This window comes from Bufo gargarizans, chromosome 1 (genome assembly GCF_014858855.1).
Source record: "Bufo gargarizans isolate SCDJY-AF-19 chromosome 1, ASM1485885v1, whole genome shotgun sequence".
NCBI lineage: Eukaryota > Metazoa > Chordata > Amphibia > Anura > Bufonidae > Bufo > Bufo gargarizans.
The window spans coordinates 44,500,942-44,528,618 of NC_058080.1; the positions used below are offsets into that span (position 1 = coordinate 44,500,942).

The following is a 27,677-nucleotide window of genomic DNA, read 5'->3' on the forward strand; positions in this document are numbered from 1 at the left end:
TGTAAAATAAGGTTCAGAAAAAGGCAATATCCATTGACTCCATGTTATCGTGGACACTTATTTACCTCCTCTGTAGCACTTCATTTCTACTTGCATTTTAAAGGGAGTCTTTCACCTAATCTGAGCGTTTTAGACCGCTCAGATCAGGTTATAGACTCTTTAACCCTCATTACGATCATACCTTTGTCTTATGTGTCCCTCGCCCAGATAATGAAAATAATACTTTTTAAACTTATGCAAATTACCTTCTGAAGGTGCCCAGGGGCGGCGTTACTGGGCGATGTGCCCAGAAAAACACACCTCCAGCCGGCGGACGTCACGAGCGGCACCAGAGGACGGCGGGCTGGGAACTGGCCAGCACCTGCGCACTGCTCTGCCCATTATGGGCAGATGAACAGCTTTTCATATTGCGCATGCGCCGGCCAACTAAAGACAGCCGGCCGGCGCATGCGCAATATGAAAGGATGTTCCTCTGCCCATAATGGGCAGAGCAGTGCGCAGGTGCTGGCCAGTTCCCAGCCCGCCGTCCTCTGGTGCCGCTCGTGACGTCCGCCGGCTGGAGGTGTGTTTTTCTGGGCACATCGCCCAGTAACGCCGCCCCTGGGCACCTTCAGAAGGTAATTTGCATAAGTTTAAAAAGTATTATTTTCATTATCTGGGCGAGGGACACATAAGACAAAGGTATGATCGTAATGAGGGTTAAAGAGTCTATAACCTGATCTGAGCGGTCTAAAACGCTCAGATTAGGTGAAAGACTCCCTTTAAGAACAACATTTTTGGAAAATAAATATGTTTTTCATCTCATGCTAACAAAAAATGTACTCTTCTGAAAAATGTCCTTGACTTCTTTTCAAAGAGATTCCTTTTTTAATGATTAATTTTGTTAGTAACTAAAAGAACACAAAGTAACCCGAAAATGCAATTAATCTACTAAAGTAAATCTCAAATAATAAAAACTTCTGAACTCTAATAAAAGTGGACCTCTGCTCATAGCTTCTCCAGACTAATGGCCCCACTCTCCACATGAATTCCCGTTTATCATATTTTTGTTTTAAATAATAAAATATCTAAAAACAAAAATTGGGTTGGCCATAATAACCCTAATGTGGAAGTAGTTTACTATTATGTTCGTTATCTTTATATAGAGACATTTGATGGACTTAAAGGGTAACTGTCATGTTTTCATCAAAAAATCCATTTTAGAATATGTTACTGCTGCAGCAGCATTATGCATAAAGCAATCTTTAGTTTCTTCACATACCACTGTTTTCCTTGAATTTTTCCCTTAGTTACAGCTGTTTAAAAATTTACAATATAAAGACCTTCTCAAGATGGCTCCTCTGCCAGTTCTCTGAGGCCAAAGCTGCTTTCCCTCATTTCCCATACACACTTGCTGTGACCAGTAGCTCCCTGCCAGCCAATCAGATTGAATTAATGAGAGACACGCCTCCTAACTCTGAAGCCTAATGCAGCCATGCAGTGTGAAGGGCCGTCCCTCCGTCTTCCTGTCTTCTTATCCAGAGACAGACAAGCCCTGGCAACTGTCTTGTAAGGGAGCAGTGGAAAGGGACGGGGACATTAATCAAAGCTTTTATTATAAGGTAATTAAAGATCTTTGGACAATCATTGCCAGACTAACTCAGATATACATGCCTAGCTCTAATAAACTAGACAATTGAAAAAAATATGACAGTTACACTTTAAATATAAAAGACCTTAATTCGTGTGATGGTTTTATATGCTGAAAGTACACCGAGTACAATCACCGAGGTCCGATAAGGACTTATTCATCATAAAAGAAATGCTGCCACTGATTAGCAACATAACATAATGCAGAACTTTTTAGCTCATAAAATCTAAAAACATCCAAAAGGTTTTCTGGCCGGAAATATATATTGATGAGTCCTAGGATCATGAAAAATGAAACAGGTGAACACCAATTTAGTTTCCTGAGGCTACTAGCTAAAGTGAGAATCCAAAAACAATACAATGAGGATAACAATACCTTCACCTTTGGTCGAGAGAAACAGAGGTGAAGACAACAGGGTTAGAGTAGAACCTCACTGTGGTGTGTCCCTAGAGTGCTAACCTTGTAAAAGCAGAGTAATCAGAAGGATGACCCTGCATAGAAACATTGTAACAAACACCTATTTTCACGAAAGACAAATACGTAATCAGGTATCATATAACCTGCTAAATACAAAAAAATACAACATAATCCAATCCTGATATCGACCAGTCAACGTGATAAAGATCAGGATTAAAGGAGTTGTCCGGGTTCAGAGCCCAGACATATCCCCATTTTCACCCAGGCAGTCTCAAGCTCCTATGCTCTCCTTTGCCTCGTGCAGGGAAAAGGCATTTTCTGGAGATCAGGTGATGTACCGGGCTCTCCATAAGGACTGCTATGCGGAGGATTCCACCAGCAGTGAGCCTGGTGATGTCACTGGCACTAATGGGAGGGCTTCAGCGCTGCCCTAGCTTGTAAAATGGCTAGGGCAGCACTAAAGCCTGTCCATAAGAGCCGATGACATCACCGGGAAGCCTCCACCTAGCAGTGTGCTGATATAAACTAAAAAGCCCTTGCACTGCATGATACAGAGCAGGACAAGGGAGAGTATCAGAGCATGAAATGCTCTGATGCTCATATGATGCTCATATCAGAGGGGCCTGAAGGAGAAAGATTAGGATATGTTCGGGTTCAACTCTGAACCCAGATAACTCCTTTAAATAGCATGTTTCATCAGGATCAATCCTATTAAACCAGACTGCTTGGTAGGGTTGACTTTGAAGAATAAATGATACTTGTCTTTCAAAAATTGGTTGCAGTGTTCCTTAGGAAAAAAAATGTATTCTTTATGCAAATGAGGGCTTCAGTGCACCAAGGAGCAGGTCCTTGCCCCTAGGTGAACCTCAGCCCCCCCAGCTTTCTAGTGCTGGGTTCTAGCACCCCGATGTACTGAAGCCCTGATTTGTCTAAAGAATAAAAGCCCTTTTTTGGGATCCCTGCAACTGATAAACACAAGACAGATAACACTACAGTCATCAGGATCAACTCTAACAGGTAGTATACCTGGTTTAATAGAATTGATCCTACTGACAGAGGCTCTTTAAATTGTGATGTATTTTTTGAATGCAGAAGGGTATATGATACTTGTTTATATTTGCTTTTTGTGAAAATCAGACAGATTAGGGCAGTGATGGCTAACTTTGCCACTCCAGCTGTGGTAAAACTACAACTCCCAAGATGCCCCCCTTGCTTGGCTGCTCTCAGAACTCTATAGAAATAAATGGAGCATGCTGGGAGTCGTAGTTTCACCACAGCTGGAGTGCCAAGGTTAGTCATCACTGGAGTAGGGTATTCTTTAGTAGATTCCTATGTGGGGCTGTCCTTTTTAGGATGATTAGTCGGAATATAGATGCCCTTAACCCTTCATTTTTGAAAGGCGTATTGTTGCTAATTAAAACTAATAAGGACACAGAAATGTAACCACATATGGACCAATTGGTGCAAATCTTTCCATTATACCTTATTTCTGTGTAGGCTCCATTCCTGGTTTTAAACCACTGATGGAAATCACTGACTAAACACTGACTGTGTAGAAGAGGCCTCACTATTTATAACTATATCGTAAGCCTGGTCTGACCTAAAATAACCAAAATATCTTTTAGTGTCAAATTGCTAAAATATATCTATTAAAGTTCTGATTCATTAGAATTATTTTCATTTTTTATGTTGTTCCCCACTGTAGACAGTGGCGTCGCCAGGGGGGGGGGGGGGCAGAGGGGGCCACGGCCCCCCTACATCACGCTTTGCCCCCTCATGTGCCTCCCCAACTAAAATGCCCCCCCAAGTGAGCCACCACAGTCGGGCACAGGGAGATTAGCGCTTCCATTGCGCTCATCTCCATAGTCATCTGCCTGTGCTGAGGCGGGGCAGGGGAGGGAGAGGTGGGTCCCTTCCCCTTCCTCTGATAGGCTGCAGGCACATGATGGGGGGCACATGATGGGGGGCTTATTACTGGCACGTGATGGGGGCTTATTACTGGCATGTGATGGGGGCTTATTACTGGCACGTGATGGGGGGCTTATTACTGGCACATGATGGGGGGCTTATTACTGGCACGTGATGGGGGCTTATTACTATCACGTGATGGGGGCTTATTACTGGCACGTGATGGGGGCTTATTACTGGCACATGAAGGGGGCTTATTACTGGCACATGATGGGGGGCTTATTACTGGCACATGATGGGGGGCTTATTACTGGCACGTGATGGGGGGCTTATTACTGGCACATGATGGGGGGCTTATTACTGACACGTGATGGGGGCTTATTACTGACACGTGATGGGGGGCTTATTACTGGCACGTGATGGGGGCTTATTACTAGCACGTGATGGGGGCTTATTACTAGCACGTGATGGGGCTTATTACTGGCACGTGATGGGGGGCTTATTACTGGCACATGAATGGGGCTTATTACTGGCACATGATGGGGGGCTTATTACTGGCACATATTGGGGGGCTTATTACTGGCACGTGATGGGGCTTATTACTAGCACGCGATGGGGGGCTTATTACTGGCACATAATAGAGGGCTTATTACTGGCACATGATGGGGGCTTATTACTGGCACATGATGGGGCTTATTACTGGCACGTGATGGGGGGCTTATTACTGACACGTGATGGGGGGCTTATTACTGACACGTGATGGGGGGCTTATTACTGGCACATGATGGAGGGCTTATTACTGGCACGTGATGGGGGCTTATTACTGGCACATGATGGGGAGCTTATTACTGGCACGTGATGGGGGCTTATTACTAGCACGTGATGGGGGGCTTATTACTGGCACATGATGGGGGGCTTATTACTGGCACATGATGGGGGCTTATTACTGGCACATGATGGGGGGAACATGATGGGGGGCTTATTACTGGCACGTGATGGGGGCTTATTACTGGCACGTGATGGGGGGCTTATTACTGGCACATGATGGGGGGCTTATTACTGGCACGTGATGGGGGCTTATTACTAGCACGTGATGGGGGCTTATTACTGGCACATGATGGGGGGCTTATTACTGGCACATGATGGGGGGCTTATTACTGGCACATGATGGGGGCTCAATACTGGCACATGATGGGAGGCTTATTACTGGCACATGATGGGGGCTTATTACTGGCACATGATGGGGGGCTTATTACTGGCACATGATGGGGGGCTTATTACTGGCACATGATGGGGGGAAGCAATCCCCCCACCATTTTATGGGTTTTGTTCCCACAGCATTTTGTTTACGGCAAAACTGACCCATGCCCTTTATTTTATGGGTTAGTATGATTACAATGATACCCCATATGTATAGGTTCTTTATGTCTAAAAAGTGTAAAAATAAATTTAAACTTTGAGATTTTTTTTTTTATTTCACCATATTCTGACCCGCATAACTTTTTTATACCTATGTCTACTGAGCTGTTTAGGGACTCGTTTTTTGCGGAACAATCTGTACTTTTAATTGATTCCATTTTAGAGTATGTGCGACTTTTTAATAGCATTTTATTAATTTTTTTAGGGTAAGAGAAGCAATGAAAAAATGGCAAATCAGCCATAGTATGGGCATTTTCGGTTGCAGTGATACCCATGATGTTTATATTTATTGTTATTTAGGTATTTATTTTTAATTATACGGAAAGGGGGGTGATTTAAACTATTATAGATTTTTTTTATAATTTTTGTGATCACAATGTGCCTCATATATGGGGTTATTACTTTTTTTAATTTTAAATTTTGGCTTATCAGGAATTTATTATTAACTTATTTTGCTCACTTTTGCTCCATTCTTATCCTGGCCTGCCATCTGGTGGCCAAAATAAGAATTGCAGTTTGAATACTGTTGGCCTACTCAGTAAGGTTTACAGTATTCAGCGCAACTACCTATGCCCGGATTGGACACACAGGGCATAGGTAGGAAGCCTGGAAGCACGAGCTTCTGGGTTTTTGAGCATTTAGGTACACTTGATCATGGCATCTAAAGCATTTAATTACCGCGATCAGCATTAGGTCTCTGCTGTTTCATTTGCCACCCATGACGCCCGCTGCACGTGCGAGCGGGCGTCATGTTTACACATCGCACCAGTGCTGTACATGTACGGCGCTGGTAGCCTAGGCTGTTGGTTGGTATGGGGTTTGGCTGGTTAGGTGGGTGGACAATATTCAGATTATTGCTGTTTTTGTCTGCAATCTCCTGCAGGTTATTTGACCGTAAACACTGAATATTAATCAGCTCTGGCATACCTACTTCTCCAACCCCAACGCTCTCCTGCCCCATCATCTAATATTGATGAGAATATGTCATCAGGAACATCCATCTCCTCCTGTCTCTCTCTGAATCTTGCTGACTTTTCTAGGAAAACAGCTAGCAAAAGATGAGGATGGTCATCTTTAAAGCCTGGACCCCCTGAGGGGTGCAGACTGGATGGTATTGGTTGGCACGCTGGCACTGGAATAATAAAGGTTTCCATCTTATTGGTATTACATTTTTCTAGTAATCATTTTCAGCAACACTGTCCCTAGCACTTGCCACATCTCTCCCTATACTCAGTTCACAGGACAATGGTAGAGACTGTGCGGGATGAGTTTTTTTTTATGGCTTTGACATCACAGCAGATGACTATCTGCGGATTGGCTGGCTGCATGGCATTATGGGTGATCTTTCATTCTCGGACTTGTCTACTCTACACTTAGTGTCACTTTGTAACACGTGCAGCTGCCATGTTAGGAAAACCTGATTCATTACCACGACGCGCAAGGACATTTGGATTTGTTGCATTTCAAAGTTTTCCTAAACTTTGGACTGAATTCTGCGTTGAATACTTTGCTTCGCTTAACACTAATAAATCTCCACTTAGTCTTTCTGACTTTCATCCACCGACCCAATTCAAACTCGTGTAATAAACCTCTCTGGTTTAAGTTGGTCCCTGGCAGCTAAGGCTATGATTCCATTGTACTGGCATAAAACTGACACTCCTTGACAATCCCACTGGGTAAAGAAAGTAGCCCAGATAGCAAGATTTGAGAAAATTTGCTCATTTGACCTCCGGAGTCATAGTAAATTCCTTAAAACATGGACCCTTGGGTTGTCCTTCTTTCAGAATCTTGAGATAGTAGACCGAATGTCAACATCAACTCCCACTTCACAGCCCATTGATTATTATTGCTACTGAGATGTATGACTGTTCCCAAAGGTGGTCAGACAGTGATAATAGCCATTGTTTAATGTCTTGTAAGCTCAATACTCTAACTGCTGATGAGACTTCTGTTTTTTCACGACATTTGGACAACAAAATTCTATCCCCCCTATTGCTACATCATTGCATTACTTTCTTGTACCAAGTTCATTACCTGTCTATTAAGTGTGAACATCTCTAACCATTTCTGCTGTACTGTGAGATTGTTAGAATCTACTAATTGTGTAGAATGTTTGTGGAACTGTTATATACCGTATTTTTCGCTTTATAAGGCACACTTTTTCCCCCTCAAAAGTGGGGGGAAAATGGCTGTGCGTCTTATAAAGCGAATACTAGTGAGCCCTTCCATTATGGAAGCGCTTACTAGTATGCTTTAGGTGCCGGGAGTAGGAAGTGAAGAGCTGCAAGCGCTTGTAATATTCACACTCCCGGTCTTCATTCCTGGGCCCGGCGCTGCACTGTCCTGACCCCGTACAGCGTCAGGACGTAGTGCACATGCTATGACCTGACACTGCACTCAGTCAGGTCACAGTGCAGCGCGGCCGGAGAAGACATAGGAGTGTGACTGCTGCAGTAGATGGAGAGGAGCCATCACTCAGGAGAGGTAAGAGAAGTTTTTTATTTTATTCTGATGTGAGGTCTGATGGAGGTTCTGGCAAGGAACTCTGATTGGGGGGTCTGACAATGCGGACTAATCTGAGGTCTGATGGGGATCTGACAATGAGGGCTAATTTGAGGTCTGATAGGGGTCTGGTCTGAAATAAAGGACTTATCTGAGTTCTGATGTGGGTCTCACATTGAGGGCTGATCTGAGGTCTGATGGGGGTCTCACATTGAGGGCTCATCTGAGGTCTGATGGGGGTCTCACATTGAGGGCTCATCTGAGGTCTGATGGGGGTCTCACATTGAGGGCTCATCTGAGGTCTGATGGGCGTCTGAAATAAAGGGCTGATATAAGGTCTGATGGGGGTTCTGACAATGAGGCCTGATTTGAGGTCTGGTCTGAAATAAAGGGCTGATCTGAGGTCTTATGAGGAGTCTGACAATGATGGCTGATCTGAGGTCTGATGGGGTTATGGCAAGGAACTCTTATTGGGGTCTGACAATGAGGGCTAATCTGAGGTCTGATAGGGGTCTGGTCTGAAATAAAGGATCTATCTGAGTTCTGATGTGGGTCTCACATTGAGGGCTGATTTGAGGTCTGATGGGGGTCTCACATTGAGGGCTCATCTGAGGTCTGATGGGGGTCTCACATTGAGGGCTCACCTGAGGTCTGATGGGCGTCTGAAATAAAGGGCTGATATAAGGTCTGATGGGGGTTCTGACAATGAGGGCTGATTTGAGGTCTGGTATGAAATAAAGGGCTGATCTGAGGTCTGATGGGGGTCTCACATTAAGTGCTGATCTGAGGTCTGATAGGGGTCTGAAATAAAGGGCTGATATAAGGTCTGATGGGGTCTGACATGGACGGCTAATATGTGGGTCAGATGTGATTTTCTGATGTGGGGGTCTGATCCGATGTCCTGGTATTTATGGGGGTCTGATCTGATATGAGGTCTGATGAAAAATAGGTTTTTCTTATTTTCCTCCTCTTAAACCTGGGGTGCGTCTTATCATCAGGTGCGTCTTATAAAGGGAAAAATATGGTGGTTATAAATACTAGAGGTGAGCAAGCTCCATCACTCTCTCAAAAAATTTCCTGAACATTTTTTTATTTTAAAATTCTGCTCAAATTGTGATTCCCAAAAATACATTTGTGAATTTCTTGTATACATATTCAACAGAAAAAAAAAACGGATACTGAACATACACATCTGTTTTGTCTATTCTGCATTCCTGTCATTTTTTTTACTAGTTTGGAAAATGCAGATGTCTGTGCTTTTTCATCCAGCCAAAAAAGATGATGCAGCACTTACAAAAGCAATCAGGCAAATAAAATCTATTGAGAGTAATAGGAAGATCAGTTACACTTATTGCATAAAATAGTTCTCATTTTTTCAATCAGTTTAACTGATTTGTAAAAAAAAAAAAAACTATGAAGAAACATGACTGTCCTCCAATTGACACACCCCTTGTCTAAAAAGTTAACCAATCATGGATCACTTGGCTTGTTTCAAAATAAAAATGTTAAAACAATCGGTTTTTATTTATTAAAAATAAATAAGCAAACTGATTCCTGTTTAAAAAAATAATAATAATATGAAAGAGGCCTTAGTTTTTATGCTAAACCACTAGAAAACATGCTTAAATCCTTAAAGGGTTGCTCCATCAGGATTGTCCTGTCCATATACCCTTTAAGGGCATGTACACAATGTAGAGGATGTCCCAGCTGTAAAGGGAGCCTATTAGCATTTTTTACTGCTGATAGCATTGGGTAGGGGCTTGGGAAGCTGCACAAACATTCCTTTTGTGGAGCTTTTTTCACCAGGAGTAGTGTGAATATGAACATTTATGGAGCCAGGTTCTTCTCTTACAAGTTTTATTGTGAAGTACCCTCTGTATTGATTTGCATCACAGCTCTTACCCTCTGCTTGGAGTGACAAATGTACTGGTGTCCTTGTTAGATGCTACAGCTATTACTCATATCAGAGGGGAGGGACTGTATAGCTACTGACATCAGAGAGCAGAGAAGACTTGAAGCTTTGACTCCTAGGCACTTGCAAGAGCAAAATCTGGCAGAATAAAAGTTCATATTTACACTACACCTGATGAGAAAAGCCACTGCTGTCATAGCATGGCAGACTTTCTTAATGCTTGCAAACTCCTTTTATGTGTGGCCTGGTATGGCAATGCTTGAATGACCAGTATTTAAAGAGAATCTGTCAGCTCCTTAACACCCCCCAAACTAGAGTAAGTGGTGTATACTATCAATGACGCTGAGTCCAATTTATTTATATTTTTTTATCTTCATACTTTCAATGCTGTGCTCCTGCAAGCCAGCAGTAAAGCACATTAAGGGGACTTAAAACAATGGAGAGGACTCAAGAAGGAGTCTTCTCAATGCATTTTACTACAAGTTTGTGGGACACCAGCATTGAAATGCAAGTGAGTATAAAGGTATAAATGACATAATCGGACTCAGCATCACTTTCACTATACACCGCTTGTGCTAGTTTGCAGGGTGTTTTTGAGCTGACAGATTCCCTTTAATGCTACAGAGGGAATTGCCTTGGCTTCTCCCATCTGATTGATGATGGTCTAAGAAAAAAAGACCCTTCGAATGCACCCCTTGATACATTCAGTTACCCAATAAAAAGTATAATTTACTATTTTTTCCTGTCTCTATTGATGACTAACATCGTACGCACTACTATTACCCAACAACTTCTAAAACCAACACTACCATAAAACCCATAATTTACATCACAAATTACATTTTGTAGGTGGATACATCACAAAAATATAGAATCCAATAGAAACATCTAGTATTCATTAAGAACATACCCTTGCACTTTGTCCAGCAATCAACTGGTCATCTTCTGTCTGCACACTTGTTCGGCTTCTGACATCATAATCTTCCTGTTCAAAGTCAGAATCATCTTCTAATTCTTCAGGAGTCTTTAAGAAAAGAAAAAAAAATTGAATGTGGGTGCAAAGCATTCTGCTTACTTACTTAAAATTATTACAATGTACCTAAGCATGAAACCCAATATATATATATATATATATATATATATATATATATATATATATAATATAAATTAATAACATGGTTCAACAGTAGAAGTCCAAGCTAGGAAACCAATGTTCTAGGTTACCAAGGAACTAATGGACCCCCTGAGGTTCTCAACATTTGACTCACTGTGAAACAACATGAACAAGCATGGAGTTTTTACCGTATATTGAACAGTAGCACCTCTATCCAAAATTGCAATAAACAAGTTTTTCTAGAGATGGTAGGTGCCTATATATTAGCACTACTTTGAGAAGACCACCATCCATTCTAATGTAAGCTAGAATTTTAGTGACAGATATTCAAATCAAAATTGAATATTTGGCACTGAAAAGTCTCACCTAGATTAAAATGGATAGTGGTCTTCTTAATGTGGTGGCCTTTTGGCAAGGTTTCCCTTTCCATAGAGAAAATATGTAAAGAAAATCAAGATGATGATCTTGAGAGAGACTTCAAGTCTTTGACCTTGTGCTTCACCAGCTTGTAATGATCTTAAAGGGGTTGTCCGCTTTTTTTATATTGATGAACGATCCTCAGAATAGGTCATCAATATCAGATCAGCCAGGGGCTGACTTCCAGAACCCCAGCCGATCAGTTGTTTGAAGAGAACGCAGCCTCGTACAAGTGCTGCCTTCTCTTCACTGTTTACCTGCTCACCGTCACAATTGCAGCAGTGAGCAAGTTTAATTATAACTGTTATGTCCCCTTTCCCTTCTATGTGAACAGGATGGACCAGTCTCATAGAAGTGAATGGGATGCCTTAGTTGTAATCACACCTGTTCACCCTTGTGGTTGTGAAATTAAAGAGAAGACAGCGCTTGTATGAGCGCTGCTTTGTCTTCAAACAACTGATCAAAGAGAGTGCTGGGAGTTGGCCCCCCATCGATCTGATTTTTCTGACCTATCCTGAGGATAGGTCATCAATATAAAAAGCGGACAACCCCGTTAAAAAAATAAAAATCATTCTCACCCTTATCATGAGTACAGCTTTCCTGATGTCCCTCACACCATCGTAAACTAGTCGAGAAGCATCAATGAACTCATTCTCTTCAAATGTTTGTGGGATATTTGTGCTCAAAGCTTCAATTGCAATTTCCACTTGTTCAGCAAAACGAGGCATAACTGAAAAAAAAATAAGACAATGGAAAAACATTAGTATATATTAGGCACCATAACTTTAGTGGAGTTGACCAGCTGTCTCTCAGCCCAAAGACCCTGGAGACTTAAATAAACACTGCTATATGTCATGGCCTTCTATACCAATTTGAACATTTCTGAAATAAGAAAGGAAAAATGTGAAGTTGAAGCAGGGCCTGATTTATAAGAGGAACTTCAAAACTTTAGCTTAAATCAAAAACAAAGATTAACCTTACCTTTTGTGATGTAAAGCTTTGAGAGTAGGACGCTGTCTATAACACATCAAAAACAATTTATACTAAACAACATTGCCCGGGGAAATTAACATAAAGGAGACTTTAAAAGAAATTGACTTTCGAGTTTCATACATACAACTTTAGTCTTTCTACTTCATGACCTGTTTTCATAAGCTAAAAGATTTAAGTCAATGATTACGTTACCTGACAAAATATTCATTTCATTTCTTTTTTGTAGGTAATTTGGGAAAAAGTACGTGAAGGTAAAAAAAAATATTCTTAGCATTATTTGGAATATAGATCATTGAAAACTGATTACTAAATTGATGCTATCATTTCCAGCTCAATGGTTGTCCCGACTGCACAACCTCTTTTCTAAGTTAGGACCTGCTGTCAATCACACTTGGTTTTCGAAGATGAAATGCTTGATGACCAGGGCCTGATTGTCACTGCTATCTCTGCAACTCCATAGATACATTTTGGAATTTTCATTTTCAAATATATGAGATATGTGGACGTGTTGAGTCCTCCATAATGACTGACACTCTTTGCAATGACTCTCTACTGTCCACTCTGCCTAATCTAAGTGTTTGTAAGTGATATTTTCTTCATTAGGTAAGTGGAAGGTCAGCTGTAACCTCAGACAATTTTAAATATATATCCTCTTTGGACACAACTTTTTTTGTTAAAATCAGAGCAAATATCAAATTAATAGATGTCCAGTTTTTTTGTGGGACAACCCCTTTAACTTAGAAATCTCTACTGAAATGGGCTTTCAAATCCAGACAAGGGGTTGACTCAAATGATCAGCCCTGTCCATGTGGTCTATTGAACATGACTATAAATATGATCAGAGAAGGTTCTTTGCCCAGAAACCTCTTTTTATTAGCCATGGAAGAACACCCTTACAAATAGCCATCTCTCACTTTACCACTGTGGTCATACATTCATTTGAATTTATCAGTCAGTCATCTGAGGTTTTATTTTTAACCATCAGATCTATGATTATTATTCCAAAAAGACTGCCCAGTTAGGAAAGCTCCTTTAATTTAGTCTTATATGTTATTTATCAAGGATCTGTTTATGTACATTGCCCGTCCCAAAAAAAAGTCGCCACCAAAAATATTCCTCAAACAGACTAACATCTTTTCCACGACCACGAGATGTGTCTTTCGACATGGTTATTTAAGAATAGTGTTGAGCACGAATATTCAAATTATGAATATTTATCTTGAATATCGCAAATTCGCGAATATTTCAAATATAGTGCTAAACTGTATATTCCCTATATCGAATATTTGTCATTTTTTTTACATCTGAAAACATGATTCCTCCCTGCTTCTTGCTTGTGGGCCAATGAGTCATTGGCCCGCAAGCAACTTAAGCAGGGAGGAATCATGTTTTCAGATTGAAAAAATGACGAATATTCTAAAAACAAATATATAGCACTATATTCTAAAAATCTTTTTTTTCCATCTGAAGTCATGATTCCCCCCTGCTTAAATTACTTGTGGGACAAAGACTGTTCACTTCAGATGGAAAAAAAAAATATGAATATTCTAAAAAAACTAATATATAGCACTATATTCTATAGTGTTATATACTTGTTTTTGACCCACTTTGCATTACACGATTTTTACATTGCAGATTTTTCGCAATCGCAAAATTATCTCGAATACGAATATTTGCGAATATGTGATGAATATTCTTTTACATATTTACGAAATATCGCAAATTTAAATATGGGACCTGCCGCTCATCACTATTTAAGAAATGAGAAGCAACTCATTGCACCATTTGGGGTTAAATAACTTGTTGCCAGCTGAAAGATAATCGCCCATGCAGTAATTATCCAGTAGGAGGCTCATAACTATTTGTTTAGTTAAATCCAGGTGGTGACTTTTTTTGGACAGGCAGTGTATATCACAGGGAAACAGACATCAACATGATTAAAATATATGCAATTAATATTTGTACTGAAACTTACTACAATTATTTCTTAAAGGTCTGAGAGAAGAAAAGAGTCCTCGGGCAACTACTTTTGCAATTAGCCACTCTCTTTGATAGCAGATAATAACTTTAATGATGGTCACAGGATATTATTTCAAGTGAAAACAAAAAAATAAAATAAAAATTAATCATGGGGGAAGAGAAGTGGAGTGTATGTCTTGATTCCTATGGTTTTCAAATATTGCAAAGATTTGGGATTTTATTTGGCCTTTTTGCCTTTGATAAAATAACAGTGAATTTATGCCAAAGAAGGGATGACTGAGACAGATTACTAATCCTCTAATTTAGTGTAAATTTAGATGGTCAATCCAAAGATATGCCAGAAAATGATGCTGGATGATAAATTTGGTCCATCCTTAGACACTTTTGTCTACATTTCCATCACCTATTGCTTGAGTTACTTTGTGCCAACATTTTAGTGTATTTTTGGCACAAAAAATCATATCTTAAAGAGTCCCTGTACTTCATTTAATAGAGAATGGTGTAACTGCCTGAATCCATGTAAAAAATCTGTAAAATCATGTAATTTACAGTCCACTGCTTGTTGTCAGTCAAGATCCATCCCTGGTAACAGAGACATAGAAGACTGCTTACAATAAATGAGGGCATGACTGTAATAGGTCAATAAAGGGTTGCACTATTGGCTGTATCTTGTCTTCAAGCCTATTTCGAGATCAGAGACCTCAATGCAGCATGCTTTGCAATGGAACTTCTGAATAAAGTATAGAATAGTTATAATGAAATAACCCCTTCAAAGGGGTTGTCCCATCTTAGGGGTCCCACCTCTGGGATTAACACCTATCCTTAGAAGGAGCGCACAAAGTGATGGAGGGCGCACTGCACATGCGCGACTGCTCTCCATTCATTCCTATGGGAGTGCTGAAAATAGGCAAGCAACGCACTCGACTATTTTCAGAAGTCTTATTGAAATGAATGGCGATATGTCCAAGATGGGACAACTCCTTTAATGTTCATGTGACCTCACACATGTTTTAAAGGGAATGTGTTGTCTATAATTGTTTTCTGCCAGGTAAAATTAGATAATGGCACCTATCCTTTTTTATAATTATTTTTTTTTATCTTCTGATTATAGATAGTTTTTATTCTGTTTCCTGAATATGACTAGAGGGCGGCCATCTTGTCTGAGCTGTGCTTAACAGCATTTAGAGATATGCTTTGTAGCAGTCACCATAGGCTATAGACACAGTGGACAGGATGAGACCTCTTTGACGTCCACGGGAAAGATTTCTAGGCATATGACCTGTGCAGTTGTCAGTAGGGAGTAAATAAGATGGAATATCACCTACCGTGAATGGTGGATTATGTGTTATATATATACAGGTGATATCTGTGATCTTGCCTGTGGTGATAATGAGATAACTGCTAAAAAGTGAGCTGTACAGACCAAGAAGTGGTGCTTATTATTAGGACTAGTGCAAAAACAGCAGAATATGAGGACTCTTTTAAAATGTAGATGGTGGCATGAAAAATTAAAAATACCCACCAAAATTTCTTCAAAAATGTTCAACACAAACACTTGATTTAAATAACAGGTAATTTTTTGATGGTGCATTCCCTTTAAGGCAGGAGATTTTCAGTAGCTGTACATTATAAGGAAGGACACAAGTCCATGAATATCTTTTTCTTCTACTATCTTTAATATTCAGACTCGAGTTTGTATTCATATAGTAAAGCTCCCGTTCACAGGAAAAAATATATTTTGGCAATAAAAACATATAAATGTAATAATGGACAAAAGTGGTGAGAAAATTCATATCTAACTTCATCTACTTACCAGTTTCCGAAAGTAACTTTGTAGCTTCTAGAACTTTCTCTGTGTAGACTCCTGCTTCATAGTTCTCCATCTCAGAATTAATGATATGGATCACTCTGGCGGCACGGCCTCGAATAGCGCCCGCAGTTCTATCCAACGTGTCCACATCCCCCTCTTGTAGAGCAATTACACACTTGTTGACGTCCTCCAGTATGTGGTTTTCTACAAGAAAGATCAATACAGACACCTGTTTTCTTGTTCTGTTTTACAAGGTAATAGGTTCATGAGCGAACAAGGTGGAAAGGGTTAAAGCCGTACTTTCACAAAAATTGAATGATCCCTTTTTTTAAGTGAAAATATAATGTCAAGAAGGAGAAGAGGCAAACTTCAGAATATAGAGAACCAAGGAAAGCATGTAGAGAATGTTATTGTATTCTATAATATCCTAGTGTTGTTTTCAAGAAGGATAGAAAAATCCAGAGCTTCTTAGAATGTTCTTAGGAATCTGATCAAGCTGTCCGCTCACTCGATTTCATCTACCACTAGCAGAAGGACCCGGCTTTGCACGGGTATATTTCATCTATTTCATTTAATGTTTGTGTGTTGTTAAAAGATATTGACAGTATCCACTATAACAGTGACCTCTACAGCACTTGCGCCTTTAACAGTGACCGCCACAGTGGCCTGCCCCCTTAACAGTAACATCCACAGCACCCTCCCCTTTAACAGTGACCTCCACAGCGGCCTCCCCTTTATTAGTGACCTCCACGGTACCCCGTCTCGTTAACATTGATTACCACAATTACATACCCCTTTAACAGTAACCTCCGGAAGCTCCATTCCCTTAAAATGTGACTTCCACAACACCCTACCCCCTTAACAGTGACCTCTACAGCAATCTCCCCCTTAACACTGACCTCCATAGAGGACCGTCCCCTTAACTGTGACCTCCATAGCAGCCTGCCCCTAGAGTGGCCAGAGGTCCAGTTTTAAGCCGGACAGTTCGACTTTCAGACTCCCTATCCTCCATCTGGCGCAGGGCCTGGACGGACAAAGGGAGGTCCTTTTGAACAGCTCACTCTCAGACAACAGCACTGTGCTGTCTGAGTATGAGCTGCAGGGGGAAAGTCACCCTCCCTCCCACCCCTGCAGCTGGCAGAAGTTGATTTTTACCTTCATTTTTTCAATCCGGATGCGGAGTGGGAGGGGCGTGGCCTAACTGGGTCAGGGCGTGGCTTAGCAAGACCTGGGGTCGGGGCTTTTAAGTCCATCTTTTGAGGGTGGCCAGAATGGCCACCTACCTGCCCCCTTAACTGTGACCTCCACAGCACTCCTCTCCCTTAACAGTGTCATCCACAGTGCCCTGCCCCTTTAAAGCTGACCTACAGCAGTGAAGAAAAATGGCTGGGTTGTTATGGAAACCTGGAGTAAAACTGTGTGTATGTGGAGACTAAGGACCTATGAGCTTCTATTGGCTGATAAGGGACATGTGACCGTTTGTATGGCAATTGGGATATGAAGAGAAAGAACTGCCGGCTCCTATTGGCTAATGTAGGTCATGTAATGTGCCATATTTGCATTGTTGGGGAATGTATCAGGAACGGTACGTCCTAAAGAGCTGAGACCTTGTCTGAAACCTTTCCGGACACTTGATGTACCTGTGTGCCAAATTTCGTGACTATAAATGCGACGGTGCGGATTCCTTTAGTGGACATACATATACACACACACATACATACACTCAGCTTTCTATATTAGATGGAGACAGGCCATGTGACTGCTATGGGGGAAGCTGGAGCCAGCGCTGAACTCATTTTTATGTCCCCAACATAAAACAACAGCTATTTGTAGCAGCTGCCACAAGGGGGAGATCAGTGAAAGAGATTTTTACAGCCTCCATTAATTACAGTGGAAACTGTATAAATTGCTAAGCACGGAGCTCCCTCTAGTGGTGAATGCAGACAGACAGCTTTATCATGTACAATGTAAAAGGAAGGAGATGAATTATAGCTGTTATGGGGAGGGGATTTATCAGCGTATTTATGTGTCCTGTCATAAATACGACTTTTTGTGACATTGAAGTTGGGAAAAAGTCAGAAAAGTGAAGAGCATTTTCCTTTTCTTTTTTTTTTCTATATAAAAATTATGTCAGGAATATAACAAGAAGGTGGGAATGGGGGGCTAAATTTTACTAATGTACAAAATTTTCCAGTCTAAATTATTCTATCTATCTATCAATCTCATATCTGTCTATCTATCTCCTATCTATCTATCTATCTATCTCCTATCTATCTATCTATCTATCTATCTATCTATCTATCTCCTATCTATCTATCTATCTATCTATTTATCTCCTATCTATCTATCTATCTATCTATCTATCTCATATCTATCTATCTCCTATCTATCTATCTATCTATCTATCTATCTATCGATCTATCTATCTTCAGTATCTATCTATCTATCTATCTATCTATCTATCTTTAGTATCTATCTGTCTACCTCACATTTATTTATCTGCTGTCTGTATTTATATCTTTCTTTCTTTCTTTCTTTCCTCCAAACTAATATTTCCCTCTCTGATTTTGTTATTCCTTAACACCAAATGAATATTGACCTCCCGCATCTAGAGATTAGATCTGACGATGGCTGTTGATGATATGAATTTGTTTGGTTCAATTTGCTTATGCCGAAAACTTCAATAAAATGAATGTTCCCATTTATCTACGACGATCGATACAATTTAAAAAGGGTTATGCAAAAAATTGTTAAAACTGGCAAGCGGTTCGTATGAAAAAAAATAAAATAAAAAAAAATTGGCTTGGACGTTACCATTGATCCTGATTCCGAGGGCATGGCTAATAAAATGACCAGACTTCACTCTCTCCTAAGGTTTTCTAAAATTGGATGTGAAATGAATTTTCTGTTAAATGAGAGTAACAAGATGGCAGGCTACCAGTGTCTTTCGGCTGTTTAGCCAATTGCTTTTCAGCGCTTTTGCTAAATGCTGGGCAGATAGCGAGCCGGAGAAGGTAATTGAAGCGTATAAGTCAGCATGCATCTGCTTTATCATAACATAACGAATGACAACTCAAATAATTTCAGCAAATGTACGCCGTAATGTGCAATAGAAAGAAAATGCAGAAGAGATTGAGTTATAGATCTTAATAAATGTTTGTAGACATAGTTAATTATGGTTCGATATCACCCACTCAAACATTAGGACACACCATAACTCAACACCATACTTCATTTGAGTCCAGTCCAAGTTACATTGCTGACGGTTCTCTTGTCATAAAGCATGAGGAGACAGTGTAATTACAAAGATATCCCTATTTCTGAATAAATAAACCATTATTTGACTTTTCTCACATTTCGAGCCCGGTTGAGGTGATGGGGAGGAGCACAAAGTGGAAATGATTGCTTATTTTTACTATTATATGGAGTTTAGGAAAGGAGGACCTTCTGCTTGACCTTGAAGAAAGTGTTGAAGGGTATCTCCCTTATCTTACTGTCTATCCCTTCCAGAAGTGACAGTAGAAGATGGTAGAGGCAACCAGGAGAAACTCCTGACCACGTTTGGTAATTTAATCAACTGAAGCAAGTACTCTCCCTGCCATGACGTTTTCTTTAACTTCTAGCAGCATATCTCCTCGAGTAAGATCTGGTTGGCAACAGAACTTAAAGGGGTTGTCTCACTTCAGCATGTGGCATTTATCACGTAGAGAAAGTTAATACCAGGCATTTACTAATGTTTTGTGATTGTCCATATTGCCTCCTTTGCTGGCTTGATTCATTTTTCTATTGCATTATACACTGATCAGTTCCATGGTTATGACCACGCTACTATCCAGGAGAGGTGGTCGTGCTTGCACACTATAGGAAAAAGCGTCAGCCTATGCACACTCCCACGGTCCTGGGCACCAGACAGGCCAGTGCTTTTTTACTATAATGTGCAAGCACGACCACCTCTCCTGGATTGTAGGGTGGTCATAACCATGGAAACGAGAAATGTATCATGCGATGGAAAAATGAAACAAGCTAGCAAAGGAAGCAATATGGATAATCACAATACATTAATAAGTTGCTTTTACCTTTCTCCCCATGATAAATGCCACTTGCTAAAGTGAGACAACCCCTTTAAGGTACCCTTTAATCATTCAAGATGGTAAAGCTCTTCTCATACTGGAATGGCGGCTGCCATTTTTAATAAAGTCTTGAAGTATGTAAACATCCAGCTAGATTGCGGTTAGAGATGAGTAAATCTATTCACAGATTCAGAGATTTGTTCTGAATCTCAGATATTTTAGGCACCGAATCAAACCCCAATATGTTCTTGAATCTTGTAAACCGGCGCCCAGCGCATAAGCAATCCATAGTGCTCTGTCACCACCAGGTGGGAGGTAATTGCAGTCAGTTGCGGTTAAGGAATAACTGCAGTAGATACAGTTACACCTGGCGGTGTATCAGAGCGGGGGGACAGGTGAGCGGAAATAACAAGAATTTGTAAAAAAAAAATATGAAAAGAGATATGAGCTTTTCATTAAAAATCTGTGTTTTAGAGGCTTAGAGGGGATTATATATCAATGTCCAGGGGAATTGGAGTAACTTTGGTTTGGAAAAAATAGATTCGGACCCAAACCAAACTTTTTGAAAAATGTGTTGAATCCGAAAGAAACCGAATCTAGGAAGATTCGCGCATCTCTACATCCGGTATTCCATTCCGGTATAGGAACTGAATATTAAAATAGATCCAGCACCACCGGAGCCCAATGGATTCCATTTGCTATAAAGGGGTATATATATATATACAGTTGAGCTATTTGGTCAGTTCTGGCCCCATAACTGCCCAAATAATCAAAGTGTGCAGTGATTCTAAGAGCGACGCCTGTCATCTGCTTGTCATACTGACTTACAGTATTATTTTACTACCACAGCAGACTCCCTATGCGTGTTACTGCAAGGCACAGTGTTCTACACCACTATAAAGGCTCTCTGCAGCCAGGAAATAGCCGTTTTTTTTTTTACACGATTCGCCACAAATGAATTTGGAATTATACAGAATTGATAGAAGTAACTCTGCGCTGCCGCTAGTTCCTGTCCCCTACGTGTCTTTACTGCCCTGGTTTTAATCCAGGGAGTCGCTGCTGGTTATCCAAGTAAGTACCCTGCCCGGACTCACAACAATCTGCCTATTTAGGCAATTAGGGTTTAAGTGGATCCCTGCGCTGAAAAAAAAAGTCTTCTTTATATCAGTATGTTAAATATGCCAAGAGTATGTATCTGCAACCAATATAAATACGTGTGAAGTGTTCTCACCTATACATCCATGTTTACAGCCGTCCCGATGTTCCCGCTATTATTGATGGTATGTAGCAGGCAAAATCCTTATTCCATTGAAGCGGTGTAGTAATGCCGCTCCTGCCGGTAGCTGGCGTGCGTGCGGGTAAGCCGGTAGGAGTTAGGCCTCTTTCACACGGCCGTCATGTTTTTGGGCCGGACAAGATGCCAGTGCGCTGTGGGAAAATGCAAAATTTTTCCGCGCGAGTGCAAAACATTGTAATGCATTTTGCACGCGCGTGAGAAAAATCGGCATGTTTGGTACCCAGACCCGAACCCAGACTTCTACACAGAAGGTGTTGTGTAGATTTTATTATTTTCCCCTATAATATGGTTATAAGGGAAAATAATAGCATTCTTAATACAGAATGCTTAGTAAAATAGGGCTGGAGGGGTTAAAAAAAAAGAAAAAATTATTTAACTCACCTTATTCCACTTGTTAGCACAGCCCGGCTTCTCTTAGGAATAGGACCTTTGATGACGTCACTGCGCTCATCACATGGTCCTTCACATGATCCATAACCATTGTGATGGATCATGTGACGGACCATGTGATGAGTGCAGTGACGTCACTACAGGTCCTTTTCCTACTGCACAGCAAAGATGAAGACAGAAGAGAAGCCGGGTGGATGAGGTGAGTTAAATTATTTTTTATTTTATATTTTTTAACCCCTCCAGCCCTATTGTACTAAGCATTCTGTATTAATAATGCTATAATTTTTCCTTATAACCAAGTTATAAGGGAAAATAATAATGATCGGGTCCCCATCCCGATCGTCTCCTAGCAACCGTACGTGAAAATCAGACCAAAACCGCACTTGCTTGTGGATGCTTGCGATTTTCGCACAGCCCCATTCACCTCTATGGGGCCTGCGTTGCTTGAAAAATGCACAAGGAGGAGCATGTTGCGATTTTCACGCAACGCACAAGTGATGCGTGAAAATCACTGCTCATGTGCACAGCCCCATAGAAATGAATGGGTCCGGATTCAGTGCGGGTGCAATGCGTTCACCTCACGCATTGCACCCGCACGGAAATCTCGCCCGTGTGAAAGGGGCCTTAGTCAGAGAACGCTCCTGTGTGACGTCACATCTGTGAGTACGGGTGCCTCCAGGGAAACAAGCCTTTCAAAGCGTTTTGAAACAAACGTGTTTCCTCGTCAGGGATAGGCAAGTATGTTAGTCCTCCATATTAAGTAGGCATTCCGTTCCCATGACAACTCATACACAAAAAGGGAATTGATCTTACGCCTGTTTCCCACTATATTGCTGGCTATTAATGCTATCATTCATGGAAGTATATATATTTTTACTGTAAATATTATACAAACTGCTTCCTTACAGCTATATCTAGGGTAGATAATTAGTAAAAAGCAAAGAGTTTGATTTCCTGACTTAGACCCCTAGGTACCAGGCTGTTCAGCCTATATATCCATTGACTTTCACATCGCGACATACCTCCAAATATCGAGCCTATAAATTTGCCTTCTATATAATGACGTGATAAGGGATGGCCATCAAATCTTTTCTATATGTTTTTTATGTGTTCTCTAACTCTTGTTTTAAGAGCCCTTTTAGTTCGTCCTATATATATTTTATCACATGGACATTTTATAAAATAGATTAATCCTTTTGTATTACATGTGATATTATCCTCAATTTTGTACAGGTCTGGACCCTTCCTTATTTCTCCAATCCTATTTTTATTTTTCACTATTCTGCAATTATAGCACATTTTGCAGGGAAAGAAGCCTTCCTTATGGTTATTTTTATTTATATTGTTAGTATTATTTTTTACTTTTTGATTTAGGCCTACGGAGGGCGCTATTAAACTGGCCAAATTTTGTGCTTTTTTAAAAGTAAAAATAGGGCATGTTGGTATCTTTTCTCCTATCTATTTATCCTGTTTGAGGATATACCACTGTCTTCTGACAATACGTTTGAAGGCTCCTTCTTTTTCACTGTACTGTGTTATTATAGGGACTCTAATAATTCCTTCTTTTTTATTTTTATTTTCTGTTTTTATTCCTTGTATTCTCTTTTGTAGTAACGTGTCACGATCACATCTTCCTTAATGGGTTCTAATTTATTACTTGCATATCCCTTTTGTTCAAATTTCCTGTGTAATTCATTTGCCTCCTCCTCAAAGTGCTCTATAGTACTGCAATTTCTCCGTAGTCTGATATATTGACTGCGAGGAATATTTGTGAGCCAAATAGGTAAATGGCAGCCATCTAGTGGGATAAGCTATTGGTGTCGGAGGGTTTCTGATAAGTCTTGGTTAAAATATGGCCTTCCTGAATAAAAATCGGGAGGTCTAAAAAATTGATTTGCCGGTGACTCCAAATTCAGAGTAAATTGCAGATAAAAGTCATTTTTATTTATGTCAGTTAAAAAAACACTTCAGGGAGGCCTCATCTCCTTTCCAAATAAAAATGATGTCATCTATGAATCTCTTCCAGAGGACCAGGTTCGCACCCAGGGTACCCTGGGGGTATATGGCAGTTTCTTTCCACCTACCCATATAAAGATTTGCGAAACTCGGTGAGAACCTGGTCCTCATAGCGGTCCCCCACGTCTGAAGATAAAATTAATTATCATATTTAAAGTAATTATGAGTTAAAATGAACATAATGCACTCCCCTATAAAGTGAATCTGTTCTTCGGGCATCAAATTTACTTTTTTCAATAAATATTCTGGGGCTTCTCTCCCTTTGTTATATTCTATTAGCGTATATAGGGAGGTGACGTCAAGGATCCCTAGGATATAATCATCCTGCCATTTTATTTCTCTTAGTAGTTGTAGGATATGTTTAGTATCTTTGAGATACGCTGGGATTTGCTGTACGTAATCCTGTAGAAGGACGTCTACATATTTGGATAAATTGGCAGTCAGACCCTTAATTCCCGATATTATTGGTCTCCCCGGTGGATTGATTATACATTTATGTGTTTTGGGGAGATAATAGAATATTGGGATCTTGGGGTTTGGGGTTTGTATTATTGATATAGGACGCTTCTTTAATTGATAATATTCCCTTTTCTTTCCCCTTTTTAATTCATTTGTTCAGTTCTCTTTTATATTGTTCAGTGGGGTTGAACGGGAAGTTTTTTGTATGTTTTTTTATCAGTCAGTAATCTTAAAGATTCTTTGTGGTACACGTCCTGATCCAGGATCACATCCCCCCACCCCTTTATCCACCGGTCTAACAATATCATTGTTCGATTTATGGGTTTTAATTACCCTCTTTTCCTCCTTTGTCAAATTTTGTGTACAGGTACATCTTCCTTTATTAGGTTTGAGATCTGTCTGTTTATAAATACATATATAGAATATAGTGGGCACTCAATACCTGTAGCCACATATAGGGTACAACACATTTATTATTATACAATATACATATATATAACTCAATAAAATTCTAAAATGGCAATTAATATACTCATAAACTCTTAAAAGTTGCAATTAATATATTCCTAAAAATTTTTTTCACTCCTATAGATTTATATCCTGTGTTGAAAGTTCATATATCAAAGTCCATATGCTGTATTAAAAAATTGGCCGCATCAATTGGCAATAAAAAGTATTAAATTGTAGTGCAGTTCACTTGATGTGCTGTATACCAAAGTTAGTACAGATGTACGGGCTAATGATGAATAATTCCAGGGATGGTGTAATGCAGTATATTGACGGTACTTACTGCGTTAGTTCACTCTTTTTATATATCTCTGACCGTAATGGCGTCCCACTACAGATCAGGTCACTCACCCTTCTTCTTATGGGTTGTGGCGTGTATCGCTCACCAGTTCGTCCCGATGTCAGTTCCACATTCGTTCTTCCTGCTTGAGTTCAGCGTCCCACGTGTAGTGTCACGTGATCGGAGCTTTAACACTGTGGAACTGACATCGGGACGAACTGGTGAGCGATACACGCCACAACCCATAAGAAGAAGGGTGAGTGACCTGATCTGTAGTGGGACGCCATTACGGTCAGAGATATATAAAAAGAGTGAACTAACGCAGTAAGTACCGTCAATATACTGCATTACACCATCCCTGGAATTATTCATCATTAGCCCGTACATCTGTACTAACTTTGGTATACAGCACATCAAGTGAACTGCACTACAATTTAATACTTTTTATTGCCAATTGATGCGGCCAATTTTTTAATACAGCATATGGACTTTGATATATGAACTTTCAACACAGGATATAAATCTATAGGAGTGAAAAAATTTTTTAGGAATATATTAATTGCAACTTTTAAGAGTTTATGAGTATATTAATTGCCATTTTAGAATTTTATTGAGTTATATATATGTATATTGTATAATAATAAATGTGTTGTACCCTATATGTGGCTACAGGTATTGAGTGCCCACTATATTCTATATAACTATTTAAATTTCTTGTGTGGTTGGGGTGAACCGCATTTAGTGTGAGCACCTGTTCATGATATCAGGAGGGGTGAGCTACTATATTATACGATTTTGTTTATAAATACAACCTTCTTTAGTTGGTACTGTTTTAGTGTTTTGTTCTGTATCCATATATATTTTTAAAATTTCTATTATACTTATTTTTATGTTCATTATGTTCACTTGTATCTATAACTGTTGCTTCTTGTTTCAAAAAGTACTTTTTTAAGGCTAAATTCCGTAGGAATTTCTTTATGCCAATAAAGGAGCCAAAGGGACAACATTTTGCAGAGGGGGCGGATTTGAGACCTGTAAGTTCCAGTTCTCTTACCGTGTCCCCTTTATTACAGTTTTTATCTTCTTTCTTGTTAATCTCCTTGCCCTCTTTCCTCTCTGTGTTGCTTTCTTGATGGTTTTGCCTAAAAAAAATCCTTTACCGTTTTTCTTTTCACATTTATTTGTAATATCTTACCTTAGTTGGTTTGTCTATGTTTCTAGTTTAGGTACTTCTCTTTTGGAATTAATGTTCCCCCTTTGAAAAATTGTGCTGTAGCTATCTGTTTTGTGATCTTTTTTATTGTTTATAATTGTATCTTATTTCTCTTGATAATTAGTATTCTGTGAATTAGTATCAGTTCTAGTATCTACTTCTTCATTTGTTATATATAAAATCTCATATTTTTTCGTATGTATATTTCTGGTGTGAGTGGTATTGGGTTAATTCCACTCATCAAGTCTTCCTCTCCTCTCCAGTAGAGCCTTCTGTGGTAGTGTTATGAATAGTGATTTCCTCTAAAGGGACCTCCTGTCCTTCGCAGTCTGTCTCATCTATAGTATTAAAACAATATATATTCCTATAGCAAACGCTATCTGTTTCATCTCTAGTTATATTTGTTGCTGGTACTAACTCTCTTTCAAATTTATTTTTCTTTTTAATTATAATTTCCTCTTCCTTTGTTTTAATTCACATTCTTATGGATTTTGAGATCTTGATAATTTCTGAATGGTCCCTAAAGGGCTTTAGTGCTTCAAATAGATAGACAATCTCGCGGTTAATTTAATTAACCCCATTTTTCTTTTTTCTATAATAAATAATATGGCTGTCTTGGAAAAATTATAGAATAATTCATTCCATTCATTCAAAGTATCTATGTGCCCCACATCTCTTGCCAATATTTTATATACCTTTAGACCCTTTGGTATAATTTCACTGTCCAAATTTTTTCCATAGATCCCGCATTTCTGTTATTAAATTTAATAGGCATTCTAGTTTTTTTTATATTTGTGATTGCCTCTTGTATTTGTCTGTTCATATGTTCATTTGAGTCGGGAATATCTTTCTTGGGAAGGTTAAAAAATGTTTGGACATTTTTAATTCTATCTTTGCGATCCAACCAAAGATCACTCATTTTATAATTTTCTTTCTGCGGTATGTACAAGGCAGGGAAAAATTTAGAATTTTACAGTAAGTAACCCAGCGCTGTTCCTGTCCCCTAAGTGTCTTTACTGCCCAGGTTTAAATCCAGGGAGTTGCTGCTGGTTATCCAAGTGAGCAGTGATGGCCAGTTTGCATTGTTCGCCCACGAACACATGCGGGCTGCCCTCTTTTCTCACAAGTCCGGCTAGGCACAGGTAAGCCCTTACCTGTTCCTGTGCGTGAGCCGGTCTGAAATCAAATGCGGTCACCTGGAGCAGTCAGTTCCGAGAACAGCCGCCGGGGGCCTTCATCGGGCTGTTCTCGGAACTACCTGCTCCCGCTGACCGCATTTGATTTCAGACCGGCTCCCGGCACAGGCACAGATAAGGGCTTCACACAGCAGAGGGTGAAGAGGG

At 40.0% G+C, this 27,677-nt stretch overlaps 1 protein-coding gene across 6 annotated transcripts in view; it reads right to left on the reverse strand.

The window, feature by feature from the left end:
- CTNNA2 (catenin alpha 2) overlaps positions 1-27,677 on the reverse strand; it is a 1,975,930-nt gene that overhangs the window by 201,841 nt on the left and 1,746,412 nt on the right. For all 6 annotated transcript variants that reach the window (XM_044295267.1, XM_044295273.1, XM_044295260.1 and 3 more), the window contains 3 exons: positions 16,106-16,306; positions 11,898-12,049; positions 10,699-10,812 (listed from right to left, as the gene is read on the reverse strand). In XM_044295267.1, the coding sequence (XP_044151202.1) occupies positions 10,699-10,812; positions 11,898-12,049; positions 16,106-16,306 (467 nt within the window). The remainder of the gene's footprint in view (positions 1-10,698; positions 10,813-11,897; positions 12,050-16,105; positions 16,307-27,677) is intronic.